At 47.5% G+C, this 27,751-nt stretch overlaps 1 protein-coding gene across 8 annotated transcripts in view; it reads left to right on the top strand.

Moving 5' to 3' along the window:
• Nucleotides 1-27,751, top strand: part of GRIP1 (glutamate receptor interacting protein 1) — a 647,688-nt gene that overhangs the window by 394,432 nt on the left and 225,505 nt on the right. For 7 of the 8 annotated variants that reach the window (XM_073651743.1, XM_073651737.1, XM_073651736.1 and 4 more), the window contains exon 2: nt 15,962-16,042. In XM_073651743.1, coding sequence (XP_073507844.1) covers nt 15,962-16,042 — 81 coding nt within the window. Of the gene's footprint in view, nt 1-1,804; nt 2,127-15,961; nt 16,043-27,751 lie in introns of those variants that run through there. The other variant, XM_073651740.1, reaches the window with a different exon arrangement.

Genomic DNA, 27,751 nt, shown 5'->3' with positions numbered 1-27,751 from the left:
ACTTAACACAGATCATAATTCGCCTTGACCTTTAATCAGCACCTAAGTTACACCCCCCCCCCCCCTTGATGACCTTATGTGCGCCGGGTTGTGGGACCTTCTCAGCCCTACAGGGTTTTATGAAATTCCTCACAATAACAATATCTTCTCTCAAGCCGATTGCAGAAGTTAAGTTTGAGATCGCCAATATATTTTTTTATTGGGATTTTACCTTTCCATAGATAGTAAACATGACATGGCTGGTGTCAGTTTTCTGTCACTATTGATTTGGGGTGTATAGGCAGGTGTTAGTTAGGAGAATATATGCATCTTCTTCCCCAATAAGCCCTTAAGCTGAAAATTTATGTCCCATTACTATCGGATCCATACATACCCCGATATTCCTAACTCTTCAATGGTGCCTCTGTGTCTAGTGTAAATGTATAACATTTTCCCTGAAAGGACAAGGTATTTCCTGGGGACAAAAGGCTTCTTTCACTTCTCTATGTGTAAACACATGTCCTTATTGTTATCCAACCCTCTGAAAAGACCTGTCCATTCTATAAATCTCAGTCTTTCACACAAAAGGCCCTCCTGCATTTTAATTAGGATTCCTCACTACACCATATGTTAACTGTGTAGTCCTATTATCAAAAGAGGTTGGTAGATTGTAAGCTCTCTTTCCTACGGCAATTCTGTGTGAGAGAGGAGGAGGGAGGGTGAGAGATGCCCCTTCACTACAGTGACTTTAGTGATCTTGATATTTTCTAGGAGTGTCGTTAACAACTATAACTGGTCCTGCAAAGAACAAGTCCTCATATGATGGACAAATAAAAATTTTTTACGGATCTTGGAAGAAGGGGAGTAAAAAATGAAACGGGAAGGGGTTAACCTTCCCATAGGCCCCCATTCCCTTTTTGCTTTCATCTGGCAGGTATGTGTTTGCACACTGTTTAACTGTGTAGGAAAATGCAGCAGAAAGTACTTTCATAGAGAGTGCCATTGCAAAAAAAAAAAAGTATACCCAAAATGTAAGCTGTTTTTTTGTTTTTGTTTTAGAGTGGGTCTCTATGGCGGACGGTTCATCCTGTCTGTGGCCACTGTCGGGTGTATGCCGCCTGAGCGTATGTGCCCAACAGAAGCCATAAACACATTATGTCCCTAGCCTTTTCTCCGAACTCCTGCAGCTTGTGTTATTTTTCTGCCACCTGTATATTTCTCCGCATCTGGCGTTGTTTGCAGGCTTTTTATCTTCTGGTAATATTCTGAATTTACATCTGTGCCAAATGTATACGGCCAAGCTTTGTTTTAGGAGGAGCCTACTGCAGAAGGGAAAAGTCGACTTTCCATAAAGATGACACTAATATTGCAGCAGCAAAGGAGATTTGTGGCGTTCGGTCATTGACTGTCGTAGCCGCTAATGCCGGTATTTTATTGCCCCTTAAAAGCTGTTCTCTGTGCTGCTCTGCTGCCATATCAAACCAGCAGCCATCAGACTTATGCTGAATGCAAATGCTGGCCAATAAAGGAGGCACAGGTGTCTGGAAACAACTGGTATTTTATAGGGTCAGACATTTGAAGTGGGCACCTGTAAATATTGTTAGCCCCTCTATAATCAGACGTGTATTTTCAATGAATGGGAACAAACGGTGGACAGCTTACCATGCGTTATATACCTTTGTGTCTGCTCAGTTTTGCTTGCTTGCAAGTATTAATCTGCTGCGAGATGAGAGGGGGAGGAGAAGTATCAATGCAGCAATGGATATGTGTTACAGCTGCCAAGTATCTGCATGCTGAGACCAAGAGCTAAATTAAAACTAGTTAGTGCAGCCCAGGCTCCGAGACGGGTTACAGCCAGACAAAAAGCATTCTGCTGCTCTACCAATTTCTAAGGAATCCCGCAGCCTAACACAAAATTTGACTTGACACATTCCCCTCTAAAAGGCACCATGGACTTCCCCAGGCTCTGGATGAACATTTCCAAAATGGTGCAAAGGCAGGAATAGTCTCCGCTTAATGGAAGAAGGCCAGAACCGGACATTTCCAAGGTAGCAAAACATCTGGATTCGAATAGTTCGGGTTGTGTAGCATAGGGGTATTGATGGCCCTCCTCTGTGGCTTTAATCAGAATATCCCGTCGGAGACTGGTAAGTCACTACTTAGGGTTTATTACATTTTGCATACATGGTAAACTGTTTGCTTGCAGTTTTATAAAAGGCATGTCTGTGATCTCTAATCGAAGTTCCTGCTCACAAGTTTACAGCGGTCTCTTTAGCATCCTTATCAGGTGTATTGCAAAAAAATAGCTGATCACAAGTGAGGTTAATTCATATGTGGCATATTTTTACACCATACATTTGGCTGCAGCAAATACAGTGGAAAATTCCTATGTGGATTCTGCAGTTAATTCACTGATGCCTTTAAAAAAAAAAAATCCACCACATATAAATGCACTTTTAAGGTGGCCCCTACACATAAAGTGACCTCCCACCACAGCTATGACTAATTTAAATGGAATCTGTCAGCCCGATTACTTTTGCAATCTGTTGCTCCTGACAAATCGCTGTTTTAATTCACATGCAAATAAAGGTAAAGTGCTGTGGGCATCTGAAAGCACTTCCTAAGCCTCTGCTTCCCTGGCTCTATTCCCAAAACAGAACCACCTTCACTTTTTTTGACTGCACAGCTATTGAATTCAGTTAATGGGTCTATCCAGAACTAAGTTTTATGCCCATAGTAAAAAAAAAAAAACAAGCAGGTAGTTGCTAACTACCTGCCTGTTCTGCTCGGCGCCGATCTCGACCACCATAGAGCGCTCCTGATGGCGATTCTGCACTTCTGCTGACATCACGTCGACAGAGTATTGGTTCTCTTCCGTTCTGATTTGTTGTCGTGGCATGACTGCTGACTTCATGCGGACTGATAGCCGGCTCCCTGCTGCCTAACTGGGGTGAGCCAGCTGTCAATGATGTCCGCAGTCATGCCCAGTCTACGGAGCAGCCCAGAAGAAGAGCTGCTCTGTTGACGTGGAACAGCTGAATCGCCAGCAGGAGCAGTTAGTGACCGATCTGTGCCGGTGCCAAGTAGAACAGGCAGGTAGTTACTAACTACCTGCCTGTTAGTTTTTAGGCCTATATGAAAAAAAAGTCCTGGATAAACTCTTTAAGTAGAAGAAGCTGGGGCTGGGTGGGAAATAAATCAAGCAGGCAGATGCTTGGGAAATGCTTCCAGACGTCCAAAGCACTTTAGCCCTAGTTGCATTTCAATTTGCGATTTTTCAAACAGGAGCAACAGAAAAGTAAAGGTGTGAATAACATTATCTTCCAGAGAGCAACATGGGGTAGATCGTGTTTACAGAGTCACTTTAAATTAGTTTGAGCTGTGGGAGGTCACTGTCATTGAGATCTCTTGGATTACTGTTCTTCATGAGTCATTTTTTGTTTATTTGTTACAAGCAGCATAAAAAGTTGCACATATAGCCGCAATACTTTTGGTTTGGAGTTATGTGAAAACTTTCAGGCTATGTGCCCACGATGCAGAAATGAAGCAGAAAATTTCTGCAGCATTTCTGCATCTCCCTGGCCGAAAAAACGCATGCAGATTGTGCATGCGTTTTTCCTGCAGAATACATGCGGATTCACATGGGTTCCCACATGCGTTAACGCATGTGTTTCCACATGCGGACTGACAAGCACTTTCCAATCGATAGCATCACTTGGAAAGTGCTTGACAACTAGGTCACACTATATAAATCCATGCAAAAGGCATGGATTTATATAGTGTGACCTTAAAAATAAAAAAATAAAGCTATTCTTACTCCCTATCCCCCGCCGCGTGTGCTGTCGCGCTCTTCCTGGCTTCTTCCGGGTTGCCGGCATCTCGCGAGACAGCCTGTGGTCACATGACCGCGACGTCATCTCAGGTCCTGGAAGGTAAGCGCTGCAGGGGCCGCCGGACAGGTGAATATAAACTTTATTTATTATTTTATTCTTTTTTTTACAGGTAGAATGGTACCCAGGTCTGGATGAGAGTCTTCTCTCCTCCAGAACTGGGTACCATCCGCACATAGAGACGCATAGAATCCGCTTGTACAAATGTACAGACACGGATTCTATGCGTCTCAATGCAAGTCAATGGCGGCGCTTCCGCAAAATTAATGAACATGCTGCGGATTTATGAGCGCTGCAGAAACGCTGCGGAAAAATCCGCAGCATGTGCATTGACATTGCAGAATGCCATTGGGGACCATGGGGTGCGGATTACCATGCGTTTTTGATGTGTTTCCGCTGCGTAAATTCCGTAGCATAAGCACATGAAAAACGCATCGTGTGCACGCAGCCTTAACCTGAGAATTGTCTGTCATATATTTAGTATAATTAAAGGAAATCTGTTGGAAGGGTTTTGGCATGTAATCTGAGGACAGCATGAGGTAGGGGCTGAGACACAGATTTCAGTCATGTGTCACTTACCAGGCTGTATGCTGTTGTCTCAATACAGTAAGTTTTTATCAGCAGGAGATCAACACTACAGGACTACAGCTCACATGCGTCCTGGTCCAACTCCGCCCCCACCACTGATTAGCAGCTCACTGACAATAGACAAGCTGTGTTGTAGGCGGGGTTAGCTTTCTGAGCTCTGCACCATGCACCCAGTTAAGTGATACATTGCTGGAATCTGGGTCTTTCTTGCTACATTATGCCATCTTAGATGAGGTAGCAAAAACCTGCTCACAGATTCCTTTTAATGAATCCTACATAATAATAAATATTGAAGGCATAGACACTGGAAACATTTGCAGTTTCAACGATGCAGTGCAAAAAACTGTACACTGAGTGCTCTAGAAAGACAACCGCTCTGCTTCCGCTATATTTCTCTAAATCCTGTGAGACACATTAATATGACAATGTGTGACTTCGGTTTCATGCATTTATATATACATGTATTTATCTGGAGTGTAAGCTCTGTGCAGTTTGCAGATCATCATGTACAGAAAGCTCCAGCTCCAAGCAGAAGCAGGTCTGAAGAATGTGGGGGGATATTTTGGGATGCTACACGTATCAATAACAGCCTGTTTGTAGTGTAAGCAGTGTAACTACTTTTCTTCTGTCCTTTCAGCTGATATCATCCATGAGCTGCATTTCATTCCAGATGTCACAAAAATGACTAGTTAGACTTTTTGTTTTACTTTTTATTAGGTTGGCCAGGGTTATTATGTCAAATCATGCCATGCTAGTTGTGAAAATGAACATTGTCAACCACTGTATTAAAATTGGTATAATACCTAAAAAATTACAAATTACAAATGTGTGTGCTGTCAATTTAGACATATTCAGGCCAGGTCCATCTAGAATGCAGCAGCCATGTGAACAATTGCAATCACTTACCAATCGTAGTTTTTCAACTGTAATTTTGCAGTTCAAGTTTAATACTTGAAAAGGAATAGGCTGACGCTCTGATTTACTGCTGTATCCCTCTTTAGTTTTCCCTGTAGGACAGCACTCCTGGATGTGTTGGCAACACCAGCTAAGCCTCATTCATTTTATTAAAATTACCTCCTATTGAAAACCATCTTTATTCTTAAGAGCAGTATTTTTAATTCTGTATTGCTCGTAGCCATGGCTACCGACCACCTCCTTTTGCCTGAGCCCCTGAGCTTCTCCAATTTTGCACAGGCAAAGCTACATCTGCTAGCAGCATCGGAGAGAGTGCTGTTCTCTCAGTCTTCATGAGATAGGGGTTGTCCAGTCCAGATCGATGAGTCTGCACCCACTCTGTGTGACTGCAGACTTATGAATCCCCCTAGCACACACACTGTGCGCTGCGGGGATTCGCCGGTTTCTGAGTTGGGACCAGAGGGTATGTATGTGTTATATGTACTCCCAGCGAGAGCCCATCCAGTGGGCGCAACCTCACTACATACAGGTGTGTTGATCAAGGCTGCGCCCTCTAGTCAGCCACACCCACTGGACGGCCGGGTCCCTAGTCGGGGCGCGGGTTTTCTCTATACAAGTGTATGGAGCGAGGCTGCGCCCACCAGACGGGGTTTTCTCTATACAAGTGTATGGAGCGAGGCTGCGCCCACCAGACGGGCTTTGTGAAAGTATGTATAACGCATACATTACCCTCTGTTCCCAGCTCAAACCGGCGAATCCCCGCAGCGCACTAGGCGAATTCTGCACAGTCTTAATGATCCTTATTGTGTCTCCCACTTGATAGCCTCATAGCCAATAAAGTATCCTCATTATGTCCTCAAGAAAATAATAAAAGTGGGCATTTTTGATTGTGTGAGGGCACAACTTTCAATAATGCCACTTTTTATACTCTAAACGATGATGACAACCCCATTTATACCCAAGTAAAATTAAAAAATGCCTGCCATTGTGTCCTCTAAAAGTTAAGTGTCCCCTTTTTCCCCAAAACATAATAAAATTTATACACACTTTTAACTCCATTCTACAATGAGCAGAACAGCTGGAACCTCTTCTGGTCTGTAAAGTCAGAAGCCCAAATATGGCAATACAAAACTACAGCAAAAAATATTACTTTATACTTTATATTACTTTATAGCACCAGGTAATTTGACATAATTAGGTAGGATAGCTATTACAGGGCTGTGAAGTCGGTAAGCCAAACCACTGACTGCGACTCCTCAATTTCCCTGACTTCTGACTCCGACTCCACAGCGCTGCCTCACTACTCAGCATGTACATAAAGTGCAGCACAGATTCATCTCCAGTAAAAGCAGAGATCCTTAGATCAGGAACAGAACAGACATTTATAGGACATTTCATAACTTTCCCAAATTCGTATGAAAACATTTACAGCACATCCTGCATTGTACTGCTGTACCCAATTTATTATATATTTTAGGAGTCGAGAGTCGATCCATTTTATACCGACTCCACCAAAATGGTCACAGACTCCACGGCCCTGGTAGCTAATAGGTTTATGGTGACATCTCTGGGGTTTAGGGCAGAGAAGGGATTAATGTCTGCAATCATGGTGGTCTGGGGCAGTGAAGGGTGTTGATATCTGGAACTCTGGTGATCTAAAGTAGAGAAGTGGTTAATATATCATGCCTGGTTGCAGCAGAGAAAATTCTAATGTCAGTATCCCTTATGGTCTAGATGTATTTATGTATGTGTATGTACATGTGTGTGTTTGTGTTTTTTATATATATATCACAAGAAGAATGAGTCTCATGCTGATGCATTCTTCTTTCAAACAAAATGCTCCCTATAGTCCACCCCCACTGCTGCACAAACTGCTCACCATGCCCTCCTCTCTCTGACTGCTCCCGGTGCCCTCCTATCTCTATCTGTTCCCCATGCTTTCCTCTTTGTTTGCTCTCCATGCCCTCCTCTCTGACTGCTCCCCATGCCTTTCGCTCTCTAAGGCTATGTGCCCACGATGCAGAAATGCTCAGGATTTTTTCCTGAGCGTTTCTGCATCTCCCTGGCAGAAAAAAAACGCATGCGGATTGTACATGCGTTTTCCTGCCAGGGACATGCGGATATGAAGCGTTCTTCACTTGCATTTCCGCATGCGGGTTGACAAGCGCTTTCCAAGCGATTTTAGCGTCACTTGGAAAGTGCTTGTCAACTTGGTCACACTATATAAATCCATGCAAACAGCATGGATTTATATAGTGTGACCCGAGAGAATGTCAAAAAATGAAAAAATAAATATATACCCTCTAATGGCCCGCGCTGTCTTGCTTCACTCCGTTCTCCCTTGCCGGCAGCGGTACACTAAAGGACCTGCCGACGTCAGCGTCGCGTGAACCGTCACATGACTATGACGTCAGCGCAGGTCCTTCAGTACATCGCTAGCTGCCGGCATGCGAGGAGGAGTGCAGCGGGGGCCGCCAGAAGGTAAGTATATATTTATTTTTTATTTTATTCTTTTTTTTTTTTTACAGTTTTCTATGGTACCCGGGTCCAGAGGAGAGTCTCCTCTTCTCTAGACCTGGGTACCATCTGCACATTAGAACGCATGGAATGCGCAACTACATATACAGTGATGCCTAATCCATGCGATCTAATGCAAGTCAATGGCGGCGAAAACGCAGCACTTCCGCAAAATAATTGGTAGTGCTGCATTTTTTTCCGCAATGATAATCCGCAGCGGAAGTTTCCGCAGCATGTGCACAGCACATGGGGATATCATTGGGGAACATGGCAGACCTTCTACCATGCGGTTTTTAAGCGTTTCTGCAGTGTTTTTGCCGCTGCGGAAATGCTTAAAAAACGCATCGTGGGCACACAGCCTGACTGCTCCCGGTGCTCTCCTCTCTCTGACTTCCTCTGGTGCTCTTCTCTCTATGACTACTCAGTAGGCTCTCTTCTCTCTGTCTGCTCCCCGTGCCCTCCCCTCTGTCTGCTATCTTGTTGACCCCCCCGACTGCTTTCTATGCTCTCCCTTCTTTGACTGCTCCCCTTGCCCTCCTCCATGTACCTGCTCACACTGACTGCTCCCCATGTACCTGTTCACACTGACTGCTCCCCAAGTACCCACTCACACAGATTGCTCCCCAAGTAACTGTTCACATGGACTGCTTCCCATGCACTCACTCTCACAGGCTGCTCCTCATGCATCCTCTAAGGCTGCGTGCCCACTATGTGTTTTTCAAGTGTTTTTGCCTCTACATTTCCGCAGCGAAAACGCTTAAAGAACGCTTGGTAATACGTTCCCCATGGTCCCCAATGATTATCCCCATGTGCTGTGCACATGCTGCGGCAATCTCCGCTGTGGATTATCATTGCGGAAAAATGTGCAGCATATCCATTAATTTTGCGGACACGCAGTCTAATTGCCGCCATTGACTTGCATTGAATCGCTTAATCACTACATGTGTACATGCGGATATTAAGCGATTCAATGTGCGGATGGTACCCTGGTCTGGAGAAAAGGAGACTCTCCTCCAGACCCAGGTACCATAGTACCTGTAAAAAAAAAAATTTAAATAAAAAATAAACATATACTCACCTTCCGATGTCCCCCAGTCTTTTCTCCACTGCGTCCGGTCTCTTGTAAGACCTTTCACACCACCGCGAGCCGTACAAGAGACAGGACGCAGCGGAGAAAAGACCAGGGGCATCAGAAGGTAAGGATAATGTTTTTATTTTTTACCATTTTTATTCTTTTTTTCAACTATTAACTTGGTCACACTATATAAATCCATGCCGGTTGCATGGATTTATATAGTGTAACCAAGTTGTCAAGCACTTTTCCAAGTGATGCTAAAATCGCTTGGAAAAGCGCTCGATAACCCGCATTCAGAAATGCATGTGTAGCACCCTGAGGATTCGGCTGCTACAGGGGTATTGCACCTCAACCCAGAGGTGTGATATTCCACTCCCGGGTAAGGATGGAGTGTGGACCTGAGCTCGGTAGGCTGCATGCACTACACACATCCCATTTCCGAGGGGCAGGCCGACGGTACTCCCACTTAGAAATGTGCAGGTACGACCGAGTCTGTTCCTGGCTGGAGTGGGAGGTGGGTGGAACATCCCAAGTAGTGTAGGGGCAGATAGGGGGAGCAGCCTGGGTAAAGTTAGGAGCTCATTGGGTGCTGGTCACCTGAGCTCACACATAGAGGGAGTATATAAGGTGGGCACCATCTAAGATCAGGGTCAGTCTGTCAGAGTCAGTAAGAAGCAGAGGTCCAGATGAGCCTGCAGAGAGAGAGTGGAGCAGAGAAGGAAAGACCCAGAGGGGAAAAAGAAAGGACTCTGAGAACCCAAATTCAATCCCCGGGTGAAGAGTCGGCAATAGGGTACCGGATCCCAAACTGGTGGGGGCAAAAGCACACCCTAGCCAGAGACCGGAGGCCGTGGGCAGCGTCTGCCACGGCCACCCACCACATCCACCCCGAAGGCAAACCACGTGGAGGGTCAGGGAACCCAAGGCCAAGGGTCTCCCAACAGAAGGCCCGAGGGAGCTGGACCTAGGTGGATCACTAGTGGGGACGGCCAGAGGAAAGGACAGAAGGAGAGCTCAGGGTCACGCTCCGGACTTGCTTGGGGGTTGGCTGAATCCAGGACCTGGTGGACGCAGCACGGCTCGGGTGGTCACTTGAAGCTGGAGTGACCGGAACATCAGCAGTGAGTAAATACCCTAAACTGCACAACCCGACTCTGTCTTCACTTAACATCTACGCTGCACCACCACAACCCCCATCCTCTGCACCTGACCCCCTGAGGCTATACCCCACCCGTTGGGGGTTATACTATCAAAAGCTGCACCAACACCATCAGCCTCAGCGGACCCTGCTGCAGCGGCGGCCATAGTGACCGCAATACAACGGGTGGCGTAGTCGACATAAAGAACTTTATAACATCTGTAGGACTGCCACATACTCTGAGCTTGACACCCTGGGCACGGACCGGGTCACAGCCACTCGGCGACTACAACTCCCATCTGATCCGGCTCCGGGTATTCCCCCTAAAGAATATGGCCCAGGGGGTGCGTCAACTTTGGCGTAGTCGGCAGGATACCGTGCCCGCAACAACCGGGTACTGCGTGCCTGAAGAAAAGAACGAGTTTACCTCAAAAAGAAGTCTCCTGCCGGTTCCGGAGGGTCCCCGCCATCGGACTCCATCACAGGTCGATTCCTGCCGGTTGTCCGCCGTTAACAGCTTTTTCCCGCCATCTGCAGAGTTTCCCGCCACTGGGAGACGATTCCCGCCATTTCCAAAGGTTTCCCGCCTTGGAAGAGCGGACGCCATTATGGGCGTGCCAGAGGGTGGCAAGAGGCCACCTCCCATCGTGGGCCAGGACCGAAAATGGCGCCAAAAGTGGAAACCGCCCCCACCAACAGAGACTGTGATGCTAGAGGTGTCTGTCAGCGTGAAAGAACTGCCCCTGGAGCTGACAATCACCAAGTGGCCCCGGGACCGCCCTCGAAGTGGGAGGACTGAGAAGAAAAGAACGAAGATGGGTGCCGCCTGGAGCAGTCTGGAGCGAGCGCACCCGGAGGCAAGAAGCCTGGAGAAGAGTATCGGAGGAGCTTACCCGGAGATGGCGAGAAAGCTGAGCAGCACCGGCCCGTTGGCCAGGAGCCTGCTGGAAACAGTGGAAGGAGAGCAGAGCAGCACCGACCCGTTGGTCAGGAGCCTGCTGGAAGCAACGACCCCACTAGGCCTAGTGGAGGTCCTAGCACAGCTCCCCCGAGACCGGGAGTGTGCACAGACCGCTCTGGAGGGCCTCGCAAGGAGGATGGCCCGGGTGCAGCGAGAGACGTTGGCGGAGTGGAGCCGTGAGATGGCCCAGCAGACCGAGACCTGTCAGCGGAGCACGCCACCCAAGACGAGGAGACAGACCGCCTCTGAGGATGGCGCGGGAGGACTGAAGGCCGGAGACTGCGCCGAGAAGGGAGCCGAACGAGTGGAGGCAGGTAAAGGGGACGTCTATACCCCAAACCGGGAAACCGCGTACCTGCCCCAGCTCCCCGTCGCAGAGCCCGAAGTCTATCCTGCCGTGCCCGTAATCGCCACGCCACTGCTGCAGACTAGGCCTCAACCGGAAGCCGCCGCCGCGACCCCTGTGACGCCATGCGCAATGACCCCGAGCGTGGCCAAGCAGGAAGTAACACAAGCCTGGTCGCAAGGCCTAGTACCCCCGGGCGCCGCAACACCAACAGCGCCCCCTACCTCCGCGGAGCCACCGGCCTGGTCGCAGGGCCAAGTAGCCCAGGGCGCCGCCATCCTTACGGTGCCCTTCACCTTCCAGATACCCCAGGCCTGGCCGCAAGGCCCGGGCAACCCGGGCGCTAACACCACCGCGCCCATAAGACCAAGAGTGCCGCATCTGGGAGAGGACCTGTTTACCCAACACACGTGCCCGGATGGGCAGCCTTTCATCTGGCCCCAGGAATATCATGAACTGGAACGGCAGAGGAAGGCTGGGGCCATGTGTGCACCCCTGATCCCGGCTCCAAAGCCCGTAAAGAGGATCTCGCCCCCGCTAGAAGAGGCCCAATTTGAGTGGGACCCCACCGGAGAAGATCTCATGGGGTTCACTCAGGAGACTCGGGCAGCTGCAGCGGAGCGTGCTGAGTGCTGCCGCCAACAACTCGAGGTCTTCGAGAGGGAGCGGAGAGAAAGGCGGGTCCGGGAACAGCAAGCTCAAGTAAGGAGCGCGGAGCAGAAGAGCCGGGCCAGGAGAGACCCCCGTGCAGCGCATAGTCCCCACACCACCGGGACTGTGATCAAGTTTAACATGCAGCATGGGTGGGGCTTCATCCGAGACCACCGCACCCCAGGCGACGTCTTCGTGACCAGGAGAGACGTTGAGTCCCACCTACCGGAGGGACACAGAGGTCGTGACCTTTACATCGGGGACGAGGTCACCTTTACCCGGCACAAGTGTGCCAAAGGACCCTACGCCCTCCATGTGCATCGCCTGACGGAGGAAGAGCTGCGGTGTGAGGAGGAAGAACAAGAGGACCCGGACGGGTCTGAAGCTAAAGGTAACCACAAAGAAAGAGCAGGAGGACGTCGTCGTTGAGTACGGCAGAGTAGAGGCTGTACATAGTTACCCGTCGGGGTACCAAAGAAACTGTTGCTGATAATATAGTCCCCGTTGGGACCAGCATGTGTGAACTGTTTACCCGTTTATCCCTTAAATCCCACTGACCGAGGACTGAGAGCGGTCATTCCTCCCTTATACCTGGCCGAGGACTGAGAGCGGCCATATCCCCTGTATATAGTTGCGCGTCCTAAAGCGCTCCCTACTGGTTTTACAGGAAAGCCACGAGTTTTTTCAAGAAAAGACTGTCGCACTTTACCCGGTCACACGTTGCACAGTGACCGGAGGAGGAGCCAGAGGCGACGAGAATGTTATTTATATGAAAAGTTTTCTGATATATATATGATATTTTATATGTTTTTACTATGTTGTTTATATGAAAAAAATTTGTATGTTTTGTGGTGTTTTGTTCTTACAGCCCGAGGACGTGCTGTGATTTACCAGGGGGGAATGTAGCACCCTGAGGATTCGGCTGCTACAGGGGTATTGCACCTCAACCCAGAGGTGTGATATTCCACTCCCGGGTAAGGATGGAGTGTGGACCTGAGCTCGGTAGGCTGCATGCACTACACACATCCCATTTCCGAGGGGCAGGCCGACGGTACTCCCACTTAGAAATGTGCAGGTACGACCGAGTCTGTTCCTGGCTGGAGTGGGAGGGGGGTGGAACATCCCAAGTAGTGTAGGGGCAGATAGGGGGAGCAGCCTGGGTAAAGTTAGGAGCTCATTGGGTGCTGGTCACCTGAGCTCACACATAGAGGGAGTATATAAGGTGGGCACCATCTAAGATCAGGGTCAGTCTGTCAGAGTCAGTAAGAAGCAGAGGTCCAGATGAGCCTGCAGAGAGAGAGTGGAGCAGAGAAGGAAAGACCCAGAGGGGAAAAAGAAAGGACTCTGAGAACCCAAATTCAATCCCCGGGTGAAGAGTCGGCAATAGGGTACCGGATCCCAAACTGGTGGGGGCAAAAGCACACCCTAGCCAGAGACCGGAGGCCGTGGGCAGCGTCTGCCACGGCCACCCACCACATCCACCCCGAAGGCAAACCACGTGGAGGGTCAGGGAACCCAAGGCCAAGGGTCTCCCAACAGAAGGCCCGAGGGAGCTGGACCTAGGTGGATCACTAGTGGGGACGGCCAGAGGAAAGGACAGAAGGAGAGCTCAGGGTCACGCTCCGGACTTGCTTGGGGGTTGGCTGAATCCAGGACCTGGTGGACGCAGCACGGCTCGGGTGGTCACTTGAAGCTGGAGTGACCGGAACATCAGCAGTGAGTAAATACCCTAAACTGCACAACCCGACTCTGTCTTCACTTAACATCTACGCTGCACCACCACAACCCCCATCCTCTGCACCTGACCCCCTGAGGCTATACCCCACCCGTTGGGGGTTATACTATCAAAAGCTGCACCAACACCATCAGCCTCAGCGGACCCTGCTGCAGCGGCGGCCATAGTGACCGCAATACAACGGGTGGCGTAGTCGACATAAAGAACTTTATAACATCTGTAGGACTGCCACATACTCTGAGCTTGACACCCTGGGCACGGACCGGGTCACAGCCACTCGGCGACTACAACTCCCATCTGATCCGGCTCCGGGTATTCCCCCTAAAGAATATGGCCCAGGGGGTGCGTCACATGCAAAAACGCTTGACAAACGCTTCTACCTGGCAGGAATAACTCATGTAAAATCCGCGTGCGTTTTTCCTGCCAGGGAGATGCGGAAAAAATATGCACCATTTCTGCATCGTGGGCACTTAGCCTAACACAAACTGCTCCCCATGTCCCCCTCTCCTATACAGCCTGATCACATGCATCTCTGTATCTAAAAGTCTGCTCATTCAAACTACTATATTCCCCATCTACCACTCAGACTGCTATTATTGCATATTGCCCTCTCTTACAAGGCTGTTCACCATGGTTCACCTCTCTTAAAAAGACTTGTGCTTTAAGTCTGCTCTTTATGGTGCCAATTCTCATACGGATTGCTCCTTATGCCCTACACTGTTACAGACTGCTCCCTATAACCCCCTTTATTTTCAGACTGCTCCCCACAACACAATCTCTCTCACGGATCACTACTATGGTTCCTCCTCTTTCAGACTTTGTGTGAAAGAGGGGGACGAGAGCCAGACTGATTCTCTACACTGTTTAGCAGAGCGAAGTAGGACAGGATTAAATCCTAGCACTGCAGGTCTTGATTAGATACACCTGACTTGCCTTGACTAAGAAGCAGGCCTGTGTTCACTAGATGTGTGACAGTCTGCTGGATGGAGCAGAGTCGAGTGGGCTGTAGCTGGAGAGTGTCCAGCCAACATGTGAGCTATAGCTGGGAGACAGACATGCCAGAGTCTCTTTCTGAATGGAGACTTCATGGGTTAGCTAGGAAAGCTTAGAAGTCTGTGTGTGCAGAGAACCGTGTCAAAGCTGCAGCCTGTTCAGTGTGAACTGTGCCTGGAGTGGAATACTTCTGTTTGGCGCTGGAAGCTGCTTTAGCTTAGGCTGAGCATGATACGGAGACTGGTAGGATCGTGCCTTTTCTCTGTATGAAGTTTGCTCCAGGAGAAAGGACTGTAATCTGTTCGATTGAGCCCGCACTGACATATGTGCCTTCTAAATGAACAGTTTATTTGCTGATTTACCTGTTTGGTTGAATCCCTTGGCGTTTTATGAAAGCAATAAAACTGTACCTGTTTGGACCAAACAACATTGCCTGTGTGAACGATACCTAATGCCTACCTGAGAGACTGGTTCCCTACAACTGTTACACGGGCTGCTCCCCATTCCTCCCTCTCTCAAAAACTGTTCAGCATTCCTCCCCAATCCACTCAGTCATTGGTCAGGGAGGGTATACAGAAGACTGTGCAGATGTAATTATACAGCCTCCGTTCTCTGAGAGCCTTGACACTCTGCCTAATCAATAAGGGGAGCTCTGTGAGTCTGCAGGCTTTTCCTAACTTGGGAAGTTGTTAAGCTGTTCCACCATAAGACGGACCATGGGCAACCGCTCAGCTTGCCATCATGCCCAGTGCCAGCCCTGTTGGAAACCTTCAGATTTATTTCCTATTTTGGTGTGGCCTACAGTATTTCATTTTACCTTTGTCTAGCTGCTTGTATTTGCAAAATTGTGTAGACAGTAAGAAAGACGTTTCACACACCTAGTTTACCCGATGACTTTGATTTCCGTCACATTATGTATGCTTTATGTTCAATTATTCACAAACAATTTAAGATGAATGAATCTGCCTCAATTACATGCCATTTAGTGAGATGTGCTCACAGTGCTTTGCCAGACATAACTATTACATGTTAGTGTGCGGATGTCAAAATAAGTGCGGTAATTTATGTAGCGACTTGTACTTGCCTTCTGTGTCACATTTTTCGTTTTTAACCATTCCTTCTTTCTTAAGTTCTAACCAAGTCAATGTTTGTTTGCTTTTCTTTTGTTCGCAGATGAAGGTCCTTATACAAAGTCTGCTTCCCAGACGAAAGCGGCAGATGGTTCTTTGGCTGTTAGACGGCAGAGCATCACCGGTAGGTACAAATCTACTGAACTACGTCTTAATTAAGTATAATATTTTTCTTGTTAAGAAAAAAGACCTGCCCCCTATTTGTGAAAACTAGACAAAACGTGGAAGAGTCGTCTTTAGTAATCAGGCTCTAGTTTTCCAACCTCTACAATGGTAATATCTATCTAGAATCTGGTTACTATGGGTAAGTCCTCAGGTCTTAGTCCTCACTATTAATACATTAAGCCATTTCTATTGGAAATAGGATTCAGATGCATTTGGCTGCTAGATTCCGAGGTGAGGCAGATCATGGCTGTTGGTGTGAAGCAAGCAATTTTTTTCTATATATTTACAGTTTCTTCCACGAGACATACTTAGTGAAATAGCTGTTCTGGGTTTAAATCTGTCTGCTCTAATGAGTGTGAAAAAGCGGAAGAAGATTAAAGCGGCAGTGCGTGATAGACTCTACCTCTAATTGACTGTACTGCTGCTGAGAGATGGCCTCTATAGATTCGCTGTAAATGTTGCTGCTGAAGTATAGTTCTAAAATATTTTGCAGTGCTAGATGTAAACTTATACCCAGTCGGTATTCCTCGCTGTCATTCTGTTACTTATTTTGCTTATGCCAAGCAAATATTGTAAAACAGTATTAAACGTTCTCAGAATTCATATAGCAGGATCCTGTGGTTGCAATGGCGCCCTGCTGGTAAGTAGCCACATCTCAGTAGGCAGTGACAGCAACGTTTAGGATGTGCAGTCTCTGTTCTAATGATTCAATTACTGTTCTAATTGAAGTGTGGCCAATATATGAATATATATTATAATTTTCTTTGAGATCGCCAACCATATCTTCATGGCCACTGTCACCAGTATGTGACCTGATTAGTCTGCAGGCACTATATAGTAAGTATTTAGGAAAAGCTTATATTAGTAGAATGCAGAATGAAAACCGATTATGGATAATCAGGGCTCCTGCAGAGAACTGTATTTTCGGTCCATGTGCAATCCGACAAAATATCGGATTACACTCTGACCAATGTTATTCTATGGGGCCGTGCACATGTCCAATTTTTTTTTCTCAGACAGAGCCTGTTCTCAGAAAAAATCTCAGCGTGCACGATTTGCATCCAATATTCGGATCACACTCGCAAATGCAACTTAATGAGTTAGTGGAAAACTATAGACCGCGCTCGGATGACATCAGAGTGCAGTTCGGTATTCACAGACTGACGGAATGGAGAAGATGGAAAAAAAATTTTTCCATCTTCTCCACATCCGAGAAAATTAAATCACACTGTGATCAAACGCTGATCAAAATTTTATCAGAGTGATTAGTATAATTAGCCCGATTCTCTCGGATGAGAGAAAATATGGTGGTGTGACCTTAGCCTTATACAGATCAGTGCAGGGAAGGGGATAAGGGGATAGAGTGAACTGTGCAGCTGTAATTGAAAAAAACACACAGTTCTCACTATAATTAGGCACCATTCGAAGCGACAGCAACCGCTGGCATCTGTGATTGGCCACTGCAGCTTACATTATTGTAACATTATGATGACTTGCTGCAGAAAACATCTAACCACTGCGGCCTTTTATTGATTTTTAACTTAGTAAGTCATTGGTAAAATTTTGCCCGGACTACCCTTTAATCTGCACTCTGCCCAATTATTAAGGAAAATGCCCAGTGAGTTAGAGAATCTGTCACTAGGTTTTTGCTGTCCCTTCTGAGAGGATGTATGATTTAGTGGCAGAAACCCTGATTCCAGCAATGCATCACTTACTGGGCAATCAAATGGAACAATCAGATTCATATAAAACAAATTGACGTATTTGAGTGCAGTTGTCCTTGCATCCAATGTCTGCATATTAGGAGATGTATACACTGTAGACGTTCCCCTTTCTAGAAGACTCTCTCATATCTGCAGTGCTATGGGTTGGTATTTTAATAAGAGGAACCTGATTGCTTATAGCCTTAAACTATATAAAGAGAGAAAAAGCAAGAGTGATTTTACAGCGGCTTTTAAATAGAACAGAAACTTGGAGCGACAAACGCAAAATGACAGATGTGTCACTTCAAATATTAGCACTAAGCTATGTCCAGAACACAAAATCCAAAAAGAGCTCTTGATGCAACCTGCCGTCTTATTTGTCCGGCTCAGAAGATCTTTAGAAGGATCAATAGCCGAAAGCAAACTTTAAAGCCATTAATATTTGCTGGCTGTGGTGTTACAGAGTCTCCATATAGTCACTGTGATTTTAGACACCTATTTGGTCATTTATGTTTGGTTAACGATTGGCAGCAAACTCCTAAATAACTGATTCCCATTTGGTAAATCCTAATTGGGCATCGTGGTCATTTAAGCTCACCTGCCTTGTATACATAAATTGCCATGTACTACAATAAAGATATGGTTAGGTGATGGCTCTTTTACGTATGTATATAGAGGGCATAAAGCAATTTAAAATGATGAACATCTACAAGTGCTGGTATGGCACCTCACAGCTTTTAGAACCAGGAACCGTTTTGACGAAAGAGATTAAATGGATACAGTGCCACGGGTCAAGAAGTAAGAGTTGAGTTGTAAAAGAGCTGAATTCATTTACTATGAGCATAGAAAAACATTTCCAATCCCTGATGAATTCACATGTATCTGTCTGAAAATATCATAACAATGCATCCTGAACATAATGGAAATGAACTTGAATAAATTGTACCCATCCACTGACTCAACTGTATAGTAAAGGCTGTTCGCACTTCAGCTACCTTTTACTGTTCTAGTACATATAAATGGACAAAAACGGGTTGTCTGAAATTAACAGTGAATTTCCCTTATATATGTCTAACTATTTAATCTAATAATCTAACCACTTTTCTAATGTACTTCCCTACCTTCCCCTCTCTAACTTCCTGTCTGTTTTTTTTTATCTTGCTTCCGATGCTGATTCGCTTGCACTGGGTATCCTCAAGCAGATCGTCATCAGGAACCCGAGGCTGCTATCCCTTCCTTTGCTTTCCTTTCCACGCTGAAACAACGCTTCATCAGGGGATTGCGCTGCACTCACTTACCACAGCTTCTTTCACTGCCATCCCCTGATGACATCCTGTTTCAGTAGCAGCTTCAATCACACCACCACACTTCTTCTGACGTGGCTGCCCTGCATCTTCAGTCCACACTGCTTCTGTCCCCGCCAACTCGTTCACTGAAACGAGATATCATTACCCTTCTTCAATCACTACCCCCTGATGACATCTTGTTTCATTGAATGAGGGACAGTAGCAGTGTGGCTGAAGATGCGGTGTTTCAGGGACAGAAGAAGTATAGAGTATGATAGAAGCTGTGGTCACTTCTCCATCAACGCTACTGGAACAAGGCATCATCAGGGTGAAAAAGAAAGCAGTGGGAGTGACAGCAGCTACAGCCCACAGATGACGATCAAATCATCATCTGAAGTAAGAAAAAACCCCAGAAAGTTAGAGTAGAAAGGGAATGGTAGGGAATTTTTTATTGAAGTAGAAATTTGAAAAGTGGTTAGATGATTGAATGAAATTGTTAGAAATAGTATGAAATTCGCTGTTCGTTTCAGACAATCCCTTTAAGCAAGTTCGCAAATAGGCTACATTGTAAAAAAAATCTGGCTTTTTTGTTCATTAGCAAATTCATCTTTCTTCTGTGTTACAGACTCCAAACAAACCCTGTGTGTAGTCTGATTCTGCAGTTATGCGCTATCCCTCTCCCTATGGAAGAGATTAACACATGTATACACTATCCTGATGCCCTATTAGTATAGTGCTTACTTTGTACTTATTTGATGCTCAGCCCCTAGTGACTATCCATGCTGCACATGATAAATATGAGCTTCTCTTTGAAAATATGTTGTTCCCACAATTTTTTTTGCATACCAGACTAAGAATCGCACAAACCCAATTCCAAAAAAGTTGGGACACTTTAAGTTTAAAATGTAAAGAAAACAAGAATGCAATGATTTGGAAATCTCTTTTAACCAAATTTTATTCACAACAGAACATAGAACACAGATCAAAAGTTGACAATTTGACTTTTTTTTTCTATGAAAAAAAAACTCATTTAGAAATTGATGTCGGCAATACATCTCAAAATATGTTGAAACACGACCATGTCTGCCATTGTGTAGCATCCTCTTTTTTTTTTTTTTAAAACCGTCTGTAAATGTCTGGGAGCTGAGGAAACCGATTTCTGGAATTTTGGGAGAGGAATATTGTCCCATTCTTGTCCGATGTAGAATTCTAGCTGCTCAACAGTCCTGGGTCTTTGCCTGATTTTTTGTTTTATAATGCACCAAATGTTTTCTATTGATGAAAGGTCTGAACTGCAGGCGGCCATCACTCGAACTGTTCCATGAAGCCATGCTGTTGTGATGGATGTGACGCACCCCTGGGCCTGTATCGCGCAGCGTTGCGCACGCGGGAGCTTACCCGGAGCCGGATCTCTTGAGGGTTGTAGTCTCGTGGCGGTGATCCGGTCCGTGCCCAGGGTGTCAAACTAAGTGGCAGTCTATGGCAGTAGATGTTAACTTGGATGTCGACTACGCCACCCGTTGAGTGCGGCTTTGCAGCCGCCGCTGCAGAACAGTCCGCTGAGGCCGGTGGTATGGGTGCAGCGATGATGTTATAACCCCTAACGGGAGGGGTATGGCCTCAGGGCAGCAGGGATAGATGATGGGGGTGATGGTGGTACACGAGCGCAACAAAGACAACTCGGAGTCTTGGTGGTGCAGTTCAGGGTCTTTACTCACGGTTACTCGGTTACTGCTCCAGGCCACCGCTGCAGAGGTGGCCGCCTGTGTCACGCTGTGCTCACCAGGTGAGGGGCTCGGTTAACTCCCAGGTCTTTCTGGAGTGCTTTGCAGGACCCCCTTTATGTCCCCTGTCTCTGGTCTTCAACCCCACTAGTGACCACGCTTATGTCCAGCTGCCTCGGACCTTCTTGGTGGGCAAACGTTGGCCTGCGTTTCCCAGGTCCTATGTGGTGCCTTTCTAGCGGGTGTGGTGAGGGGCTGCTCCACATGTAATGTCGCAGCCTCCGGTTCTTAGTTGAGGGTAGTTTCTCTCCTCCACTAATTTGGGATCCGGTTCCCATCTTCTTGACCTGACCCCCCTACTCAGGTAGCGGCGGGCGTGTGGTGGCTACCAGCCAGTCCACACCCCTGGGGTCCCCTCTGTCCTTCCTGGAGCCCAGTCTGCTCCTCTTCCTCCTTCTTCCCTCCTCCAGGCTCAGGCCTCCTGACAGGGCCTGCCTGTGGAGCAGAGCCCATAAAGCAGCTCTGCTCCCTGTCTTCTCCTCTCTCAACTCACTTTCCAAGATAGTGCCTCCCTTTATACTCCTGTACAGAGTGCACCCAGGATCTACTTCCCCCACGCACACACTACCGGGTTCCCTTCTCTAGGTGTTCCCTCCCCCCACTCCAGCCAGGGACATGCTCACTCGTGCCTGCATAACTAATGGGAGCACCGTCGAGCTGTCCCCCGGAAATGTGGTGTAGTGCATGTGGGTGTTAGGGTCCTGAGCCACACTCCATCCTTACCTGGAAGTGAGATATCGCACATCTGGGTGAGATGCAATACCTCTGTAGCAACCGAACCCTCGGGGTGCTACATTCCCCCCTGGCAAAACCCAGCACGTCCGCGGGCTGGAACTGAGCAAAAGACAGGGTATACATTAGAACATGCAAATTTTTCATAAACAACAAGTATAACAGGTATCAACATTCAGTTTCCCTTTATGGTAACGGCTTTCTCTTAAACGGTATAAGTGCATATGTACTGTTCTGGAACTCTTTTTCATAGTAACACATTCTAGCATATAAATTTTTCATATAAAACATTTCTAGCAGCAGATCCACGAAGAAGTCTCTTTATAACAGGTCACAGTTTGTTCTGCAACCAGGTGTCCATTTTCCTAAAACAGGGAGACGTAACCAGGTAGGGGTCTGTCCTGCCCCGAGTCCTTAACAGTCTTTTAGTCCATCCTGGGTTACGCTCCACTAACTGTACAAAGGATTCCCGGTAAATCCACCAAGGACTCCTATACATTACTAGAAACACATTATTTACAGGATATGGCCGCTCTCAGTCCTCGGCCAGGTAGGGGTGGCTGTTCTCAGTCCCCAGCCAGGTAGGGGGTAAAGGGGGTGGCTGTTCTCAGTCCCCAGCCAGGTAGGGGGTAAGGGAAACAGTTCTCTTTCTGTCCCAACGGGGACCACACTCTTAGTGGAAACAGTCCCACAACAGTCCTTATACCCGGTCGGGTAACTATTTACATCTCCTCTTTTACCGTTTACGATTAACGGTGTGCTCCACACGCTCCTTTCTCTTTCTCAGGTTCAGACCCGTCCGGGCCCTCTTGGTACTCGGGGTCTGAGTGGTACTGTTAATGACGCCCGGGGTCAGGGGGTGCGACTTTGGGCCTGGGCGCGGGCTAGTGGTGGCAGTGCCCAGGTCTGGAGGGCTCGGCTGCAGGGCTTGTTGCGGGGTCTGGAGCAGGTCTGCGTCTGCAGCGCCCGGGATCGGCGGCTCCACCGGGTGGCCCGGGAGCAGGCTGACGCTGGCAGCGTCCGGGACAGGGAGACTCCTCTTACCTGCTCCCGCGACCGCTCCTGCGTCACGCGTCTTCTCCTGGTGCTGGTCGGGGCCCGCGACGGCTGGGGCGCTGCCGATGCTGGGCAGCTTAGTCTGCTGCCGGTCCGCCATCTTGCTGTCCGTTCCTGGTGTCCTCCTCCCCCCTGGTGGACCGTGGCCTACCTGGCGATGATCCTCTTCCGTAGGCCGCGGCTCCGCAGTTGATCATCAGGGTCGAGGACCTTCCGTCGCGCTCCAGTGACGTCGGCGTCTGCTGGGCTCCTTCCAGGACCTTACGCAACGTCCGGACGTGAGGCGGGGCTTCAGTTCTCGCGCGCTTTCGGAGTCCACGCCCCTCTTCTTCCCGCGCGGCGTCCTCAAGATGGCGCCCAATGGCGGGAAAACTCCACAGATGGCGGGAAGAAGGCTGAAGATGGCGCCGGATGGCGGGAATCTTCACGGATGGCGGGAAGAAGGCTGAAGATGGCGCCGGATGGCGGGAAAACTTCACGGATGGTAAGTTTTAAAAGTCTCTTTTTCAGGCACGCAGTACCCGGTGGTTGCGGGCACGAAATCCTGCCGACTACGCCAAAAGTTGACGCACCCCTGGGCCTGTATCGCGCAGCGTTGCGCACGCGGGAGCTTACCCGGAGCCGGATCTCTTGAGGGTTGTAGTCTCGTGGCGGTGATCCGGTCCGTGCCCAGGGTGTCAAACTAAGTGGCAGTCTATGGCAGTAGATGTTAACTTGGATGTCGACTACGCCACCCGTTGAGTGCGGCTTTGCAGCCGCCGCTGCAGAACAGTCCGCTGAGGCCGGTTGTATGGGTGCAGCGATGATGTTATAACCCCCAACGGGAGGGGTATGGCCTCAGGGCAGCAGGGATAGATGATGGGGGTGATGGTGGTACACGAGCGCAACAAAGACAACTCGGAGTCTTGGCGGTGCAGTTCAGGGTCTTTACTCACGGTTACTCGGTTACTGCTCCAGGCCACCGCTGCAGAGGTGGCCGCCTGTGTCGCGCTGTGCTCACCAGGTGAGGGGCTCGGTTAACTCCCAGGTCTTTCTGGAGTGCTTTGCAGGACCCCCTTTATGTCCCCTGTCTCTGGTCTTCAACCCCACTAGTGACCACGCTTATGTCCAGCTGCCTCGGACCTTCTTGGTGGGCAAACGTTGGCCTGCGTTTCCCAGGTCCTATGTGGTGCCTTTCTAGCGGGTGTGGTGAGGGGCTGCTCCACATGTAATGTCGCAGCCTCCGGTTCTTAGTTGAGGGTAGTTTCTCTCCTCCACTAATTTGGGATCCGGTTCCCATCTTCTTGACCTGACCCCCCTACTCAGGTAGCGGCGGGCGTGTGGTGGCTACCAGCCAGTCCACACCCCTGGGGTCCCCTCTGTCCTTCCTGGAGCCCAGTCTGCTCCTCTTCCTCCTTCTTCCCTCCTCCAGGCTCAGGCCTCCTGACAGGGCCTGCCTGTGGAGCAGAGCCCATAAAGCAGCTCTGCTCCCTGTCTTCTCCTCTCTCAACTCACTTTCCAAGATGGTGCCTCCCTTTATACTCCTGTACAGAGTGCACCCAGGATCTACTTCCCCCACGCACACACTACCGGGTTCCCTTCTCTAGGTGTTCCCTCCCCCCACTCCAGCCAGGGACATGCTCACTCGTGCCTGCATAACTAATGGGAGCACCGTCGAGCTGTCCCCCGGAAATGTGGTGTAGTGCATGTGGGTGTTAGGGTCCTGAGCCACACTCCATCCTTACCTGGAAGTGAGATATCGCACATCTGGGTGAGATGCAATACCTCTGTAGCAACCGAACCCTCGGGGTGCTACATATGCAGTATGTAGTTTAGCATTGTTCTACTGAAATATGAAAGGCCTTACCTGAAATGGATATCTAAATGAGAGAATATGTTGTTCTAAAACCTTTATGTAATGCTCAGCATTGATGGTGCCTTTCAAGATATGTAAGCTGCCCATGCCATAGGCACTAATGCACCCGCATAACAAGCTGGATGATCTCTTCTCCTCTTTAGCCACAGGACACTGCATCCTTTGGTCAGATGAATCAAAATTTTAAATTCTTTATGGAAACCACAAACAGTTATCCATTTTGCCTCGGTCTATTTTAAATGTTCTTTGCGCCAGAGAAGATGGCAGGTTTCTAGATTGTGTTGATATTTGGCTTCTTGGCTTGATAGAGTTTTAACTTGCATTTGTGTATTACACGGCGAACTGTGTTCAGAGAAGTATTTCTGGAAATACTGCTGAGCCCATGCAGTGATTTACACGATCGAATCATGACTGATTTAATGCAGTGCGGCCTGATAGCCCATAGATCAGTCATTCAACATTGACCATCAGCCTTGTCCCTTGTGCACATACTGTAGATTCTCCTGAATCTCTGAATCTTTTGATGATGTAATCTACTGTAGATGGTGGGATATTCAAGTCTTGGCAATTTTACGTTGAGGAACATTATTATGAAATTGTTCCATAATTTATAGATGCAGTTGTTCACAGACTGATGAACTTATGACTTTCTTTGCTTCTGAGAGACTCTGCCTTTCTAACATGCTCTTTTTTTTATACACAGTCATTTGTAGTTGAAAATTGACCCTCCAGTTTTTCATTAGTACCACCTACATTTCCAGCCTTTTTGTTAACCCCATTCCAGCTTTTTTGAAATGTGTTTCTGACATCAATTTCTAAATTAGTTTTTTTTCTAATGAGATAAAAAAAAGTCAAACTTTTAGCTTCTGACACATGTTCTATGTTCTGTTGTAAGTACAATATGCCTATAGGGGATTTCCAAATCACTGCATTCTTGTTTTCCTAACATTTTACACAGCATCGCAACTTTTTTAGGAAATGGTGTTCTACTATACGTAAGGCGGTATGAAGGAAATATATTTATTTCTTTTGGAATATTTTGAAGTATAGAATACACTTTTTAATTAGAAAAAAAACATTTTTAGAAGCTCTTGTATCTTAGGGCTCTTTCAGACGTCCCTGTTTCCAGTACTTGTGGTGACAGTTTCCACACGTACTGGAGACACTGACACATGCAGACCCATTCAAATCTATGGGTCCGCGCACATGTCAGTGTGTTTCCAAGGACCGTGTATTCCACACTCTAACATGTCCGTTTTTTTGCGGATGCATGGTCCACAAAACGTCCCACATGGATGACATCCGTGTAACACGTACCGGCACTTGGGAATCAGCACTACAGTTAGCGCTGTTCCTAAGCCCCGGGTGCTGAACACTGCTCTCATCATGGTTCCCTGCCGGCGCTGTAATCAGCACCAGCAGGGACAATGATAAGGTTAGTTGTAGTCTGCTCCCGCAGTGTTCCTGTGTAAAAATAAGAATAAAATAATAAAATCCTTATACTCACCTGCCCTAAGTGTCCCCGGCTGTAATCCTCTGACCGCTCACGCCAGGGAGAATGAGCCGCTCCAGCGAGCGCGCCCCGGAGCTGTGCTGAGCTCAGGAGCGGTGTCCTGTCACTCTGAGCTCAGCTCCGGAGCTGCTTCCTGGAGCAGCTCATTCTCCCTGGCTCCTCAGCGCCATCGGTCGCATAGATTACAGCGGGGGACATCTCCTGACAGATGAGTAAATGGATTTTATTATTTTATTCTTATTTTTACACAGGGACACTGCGGGAGAAGACTACCACTACCCTCATCATTGTCCCTACTGGTGCAGATCGCAGTGTCGGCAGTGAACCATGATGAGGGGCAGTGTTCAGCACCCGACGCTTGGGAACAGCGCTAACTGTAACGCTGATTCCCAGGTGCCGGTACGTGTGATACTGATGCAGCGCATGGGCGGCACACAGTTGCCACACACGTGACACACACAGACACACTGGACACGGATATCTCCGGTACCGTTTTTTTTCAGTACCGGAAATATACAGACATGTTAAACCGGCCTTATAGTCAGCAGTCAGTAGGACCTGGCTGCAACCGATACCTCTGACCAGTTTATTAATGCTCATAACATTTTTGGCCTGGTGTTTGATAATCTGTGCAGCTGTTTTTTCTTCTACCCAACATACTGCACTGGTCAGTATGATCAGTACAGAGAAGGAATATGGCAGCTGTCTACGTCTGCACAGTTCTCTCTCTCCCTATTCAGCAATGATCTCTATGATCAGGAAAGCTGAACATGTTGCACATAGAGCATTCAGCTTCCTCACAGCCCTCATTTATGGAGCCTGAGGGGTTAAGTAATATGTGGATTAATTGTTCTGATATCGCTGCAAGTGTTGGAAAACAGGAATACTTATGAAACTGAACTGAGTAGTATAACTTCTTATAAATGTGTGTAATTAGTACTGTGGTCCAGCTATTGTTTGTAGAAATAATGTAGGACAGGAGGTTAAAAGGAAAGGCGTCGAATTAGGAAATGTGATCAGTGTTGAGAGCTTTAATTTTGAATTGAATTCTAAAGGAATTGGGCAGTGACTGGCTCTGGGCAGAGGCAGTGGTAAAGCGATCACACTATGAGTCTGCCTGCTGTTTTCAGAATTGAGAGAAAAATGGAAATTTTGGTGAGGGGAAAGAGTATGCTAATCAGTAGTTATTTTCAGTTATTCGAAGAAAGACCTAATCAGAGCAGCAATTAGACTTTTTACTGCTTTCACAGTGAGGAAAGCGCAAATTCTGGAGTTATTTTTAAGGTGCGGGTAACATGAATTTACAAATGATTTAATATAGGAAGTGAAGGAGAGGACATTAAATATAACCCCAAAACAATGCAAATAGCTAAAATGACCAGCAAATCCAAATCAGTGTGAACGGGATCCAACTAAAAAATTCAAACTATGGAAAAACTATCAAAGTTGCATCCTAAATTGCTAAGAGTAATTGCTCTGAGACATAGAAGCTACGTTGCTACTATAGAAAATTGTGAAATATTTCACGTGTACATTTTGTAGCGCGTTCACAATTTTCTATAGTAGCAACGTAATTTCTATGTCTCGGAGCAATTACTCTTAGCAATTTTAGGATGCAACTTTTATCATTTTCCCAAAACAAAGCAGCTATGGCACATTGAATACTGAAATGGAAATTTTAGGTTTTGGTAGGCTAGTAAGTTCTGGGAACAGAAAAGGCCAGTTTTTTAAAAATTTGG

Source organism: Phyllobates terribilis, unplaced genomic scaffold (assembly GCF_046119375.1).
Source record: "Phyllobates terribilis strain yellow unplaced genomic scaffold, ASM4611937v1 Scaffold_11__3_contigs__length_659146591, whole genome shotgun sequence".
NCBI lineage: Eukaryota > Metazoa > Chordata > Amphibia > Anura > Dendrobatidae > Phyllobates > Phyllobates terribilis.
This window is presented reverse-complemented; position numbering and strand designations above follow the sequence as displayed.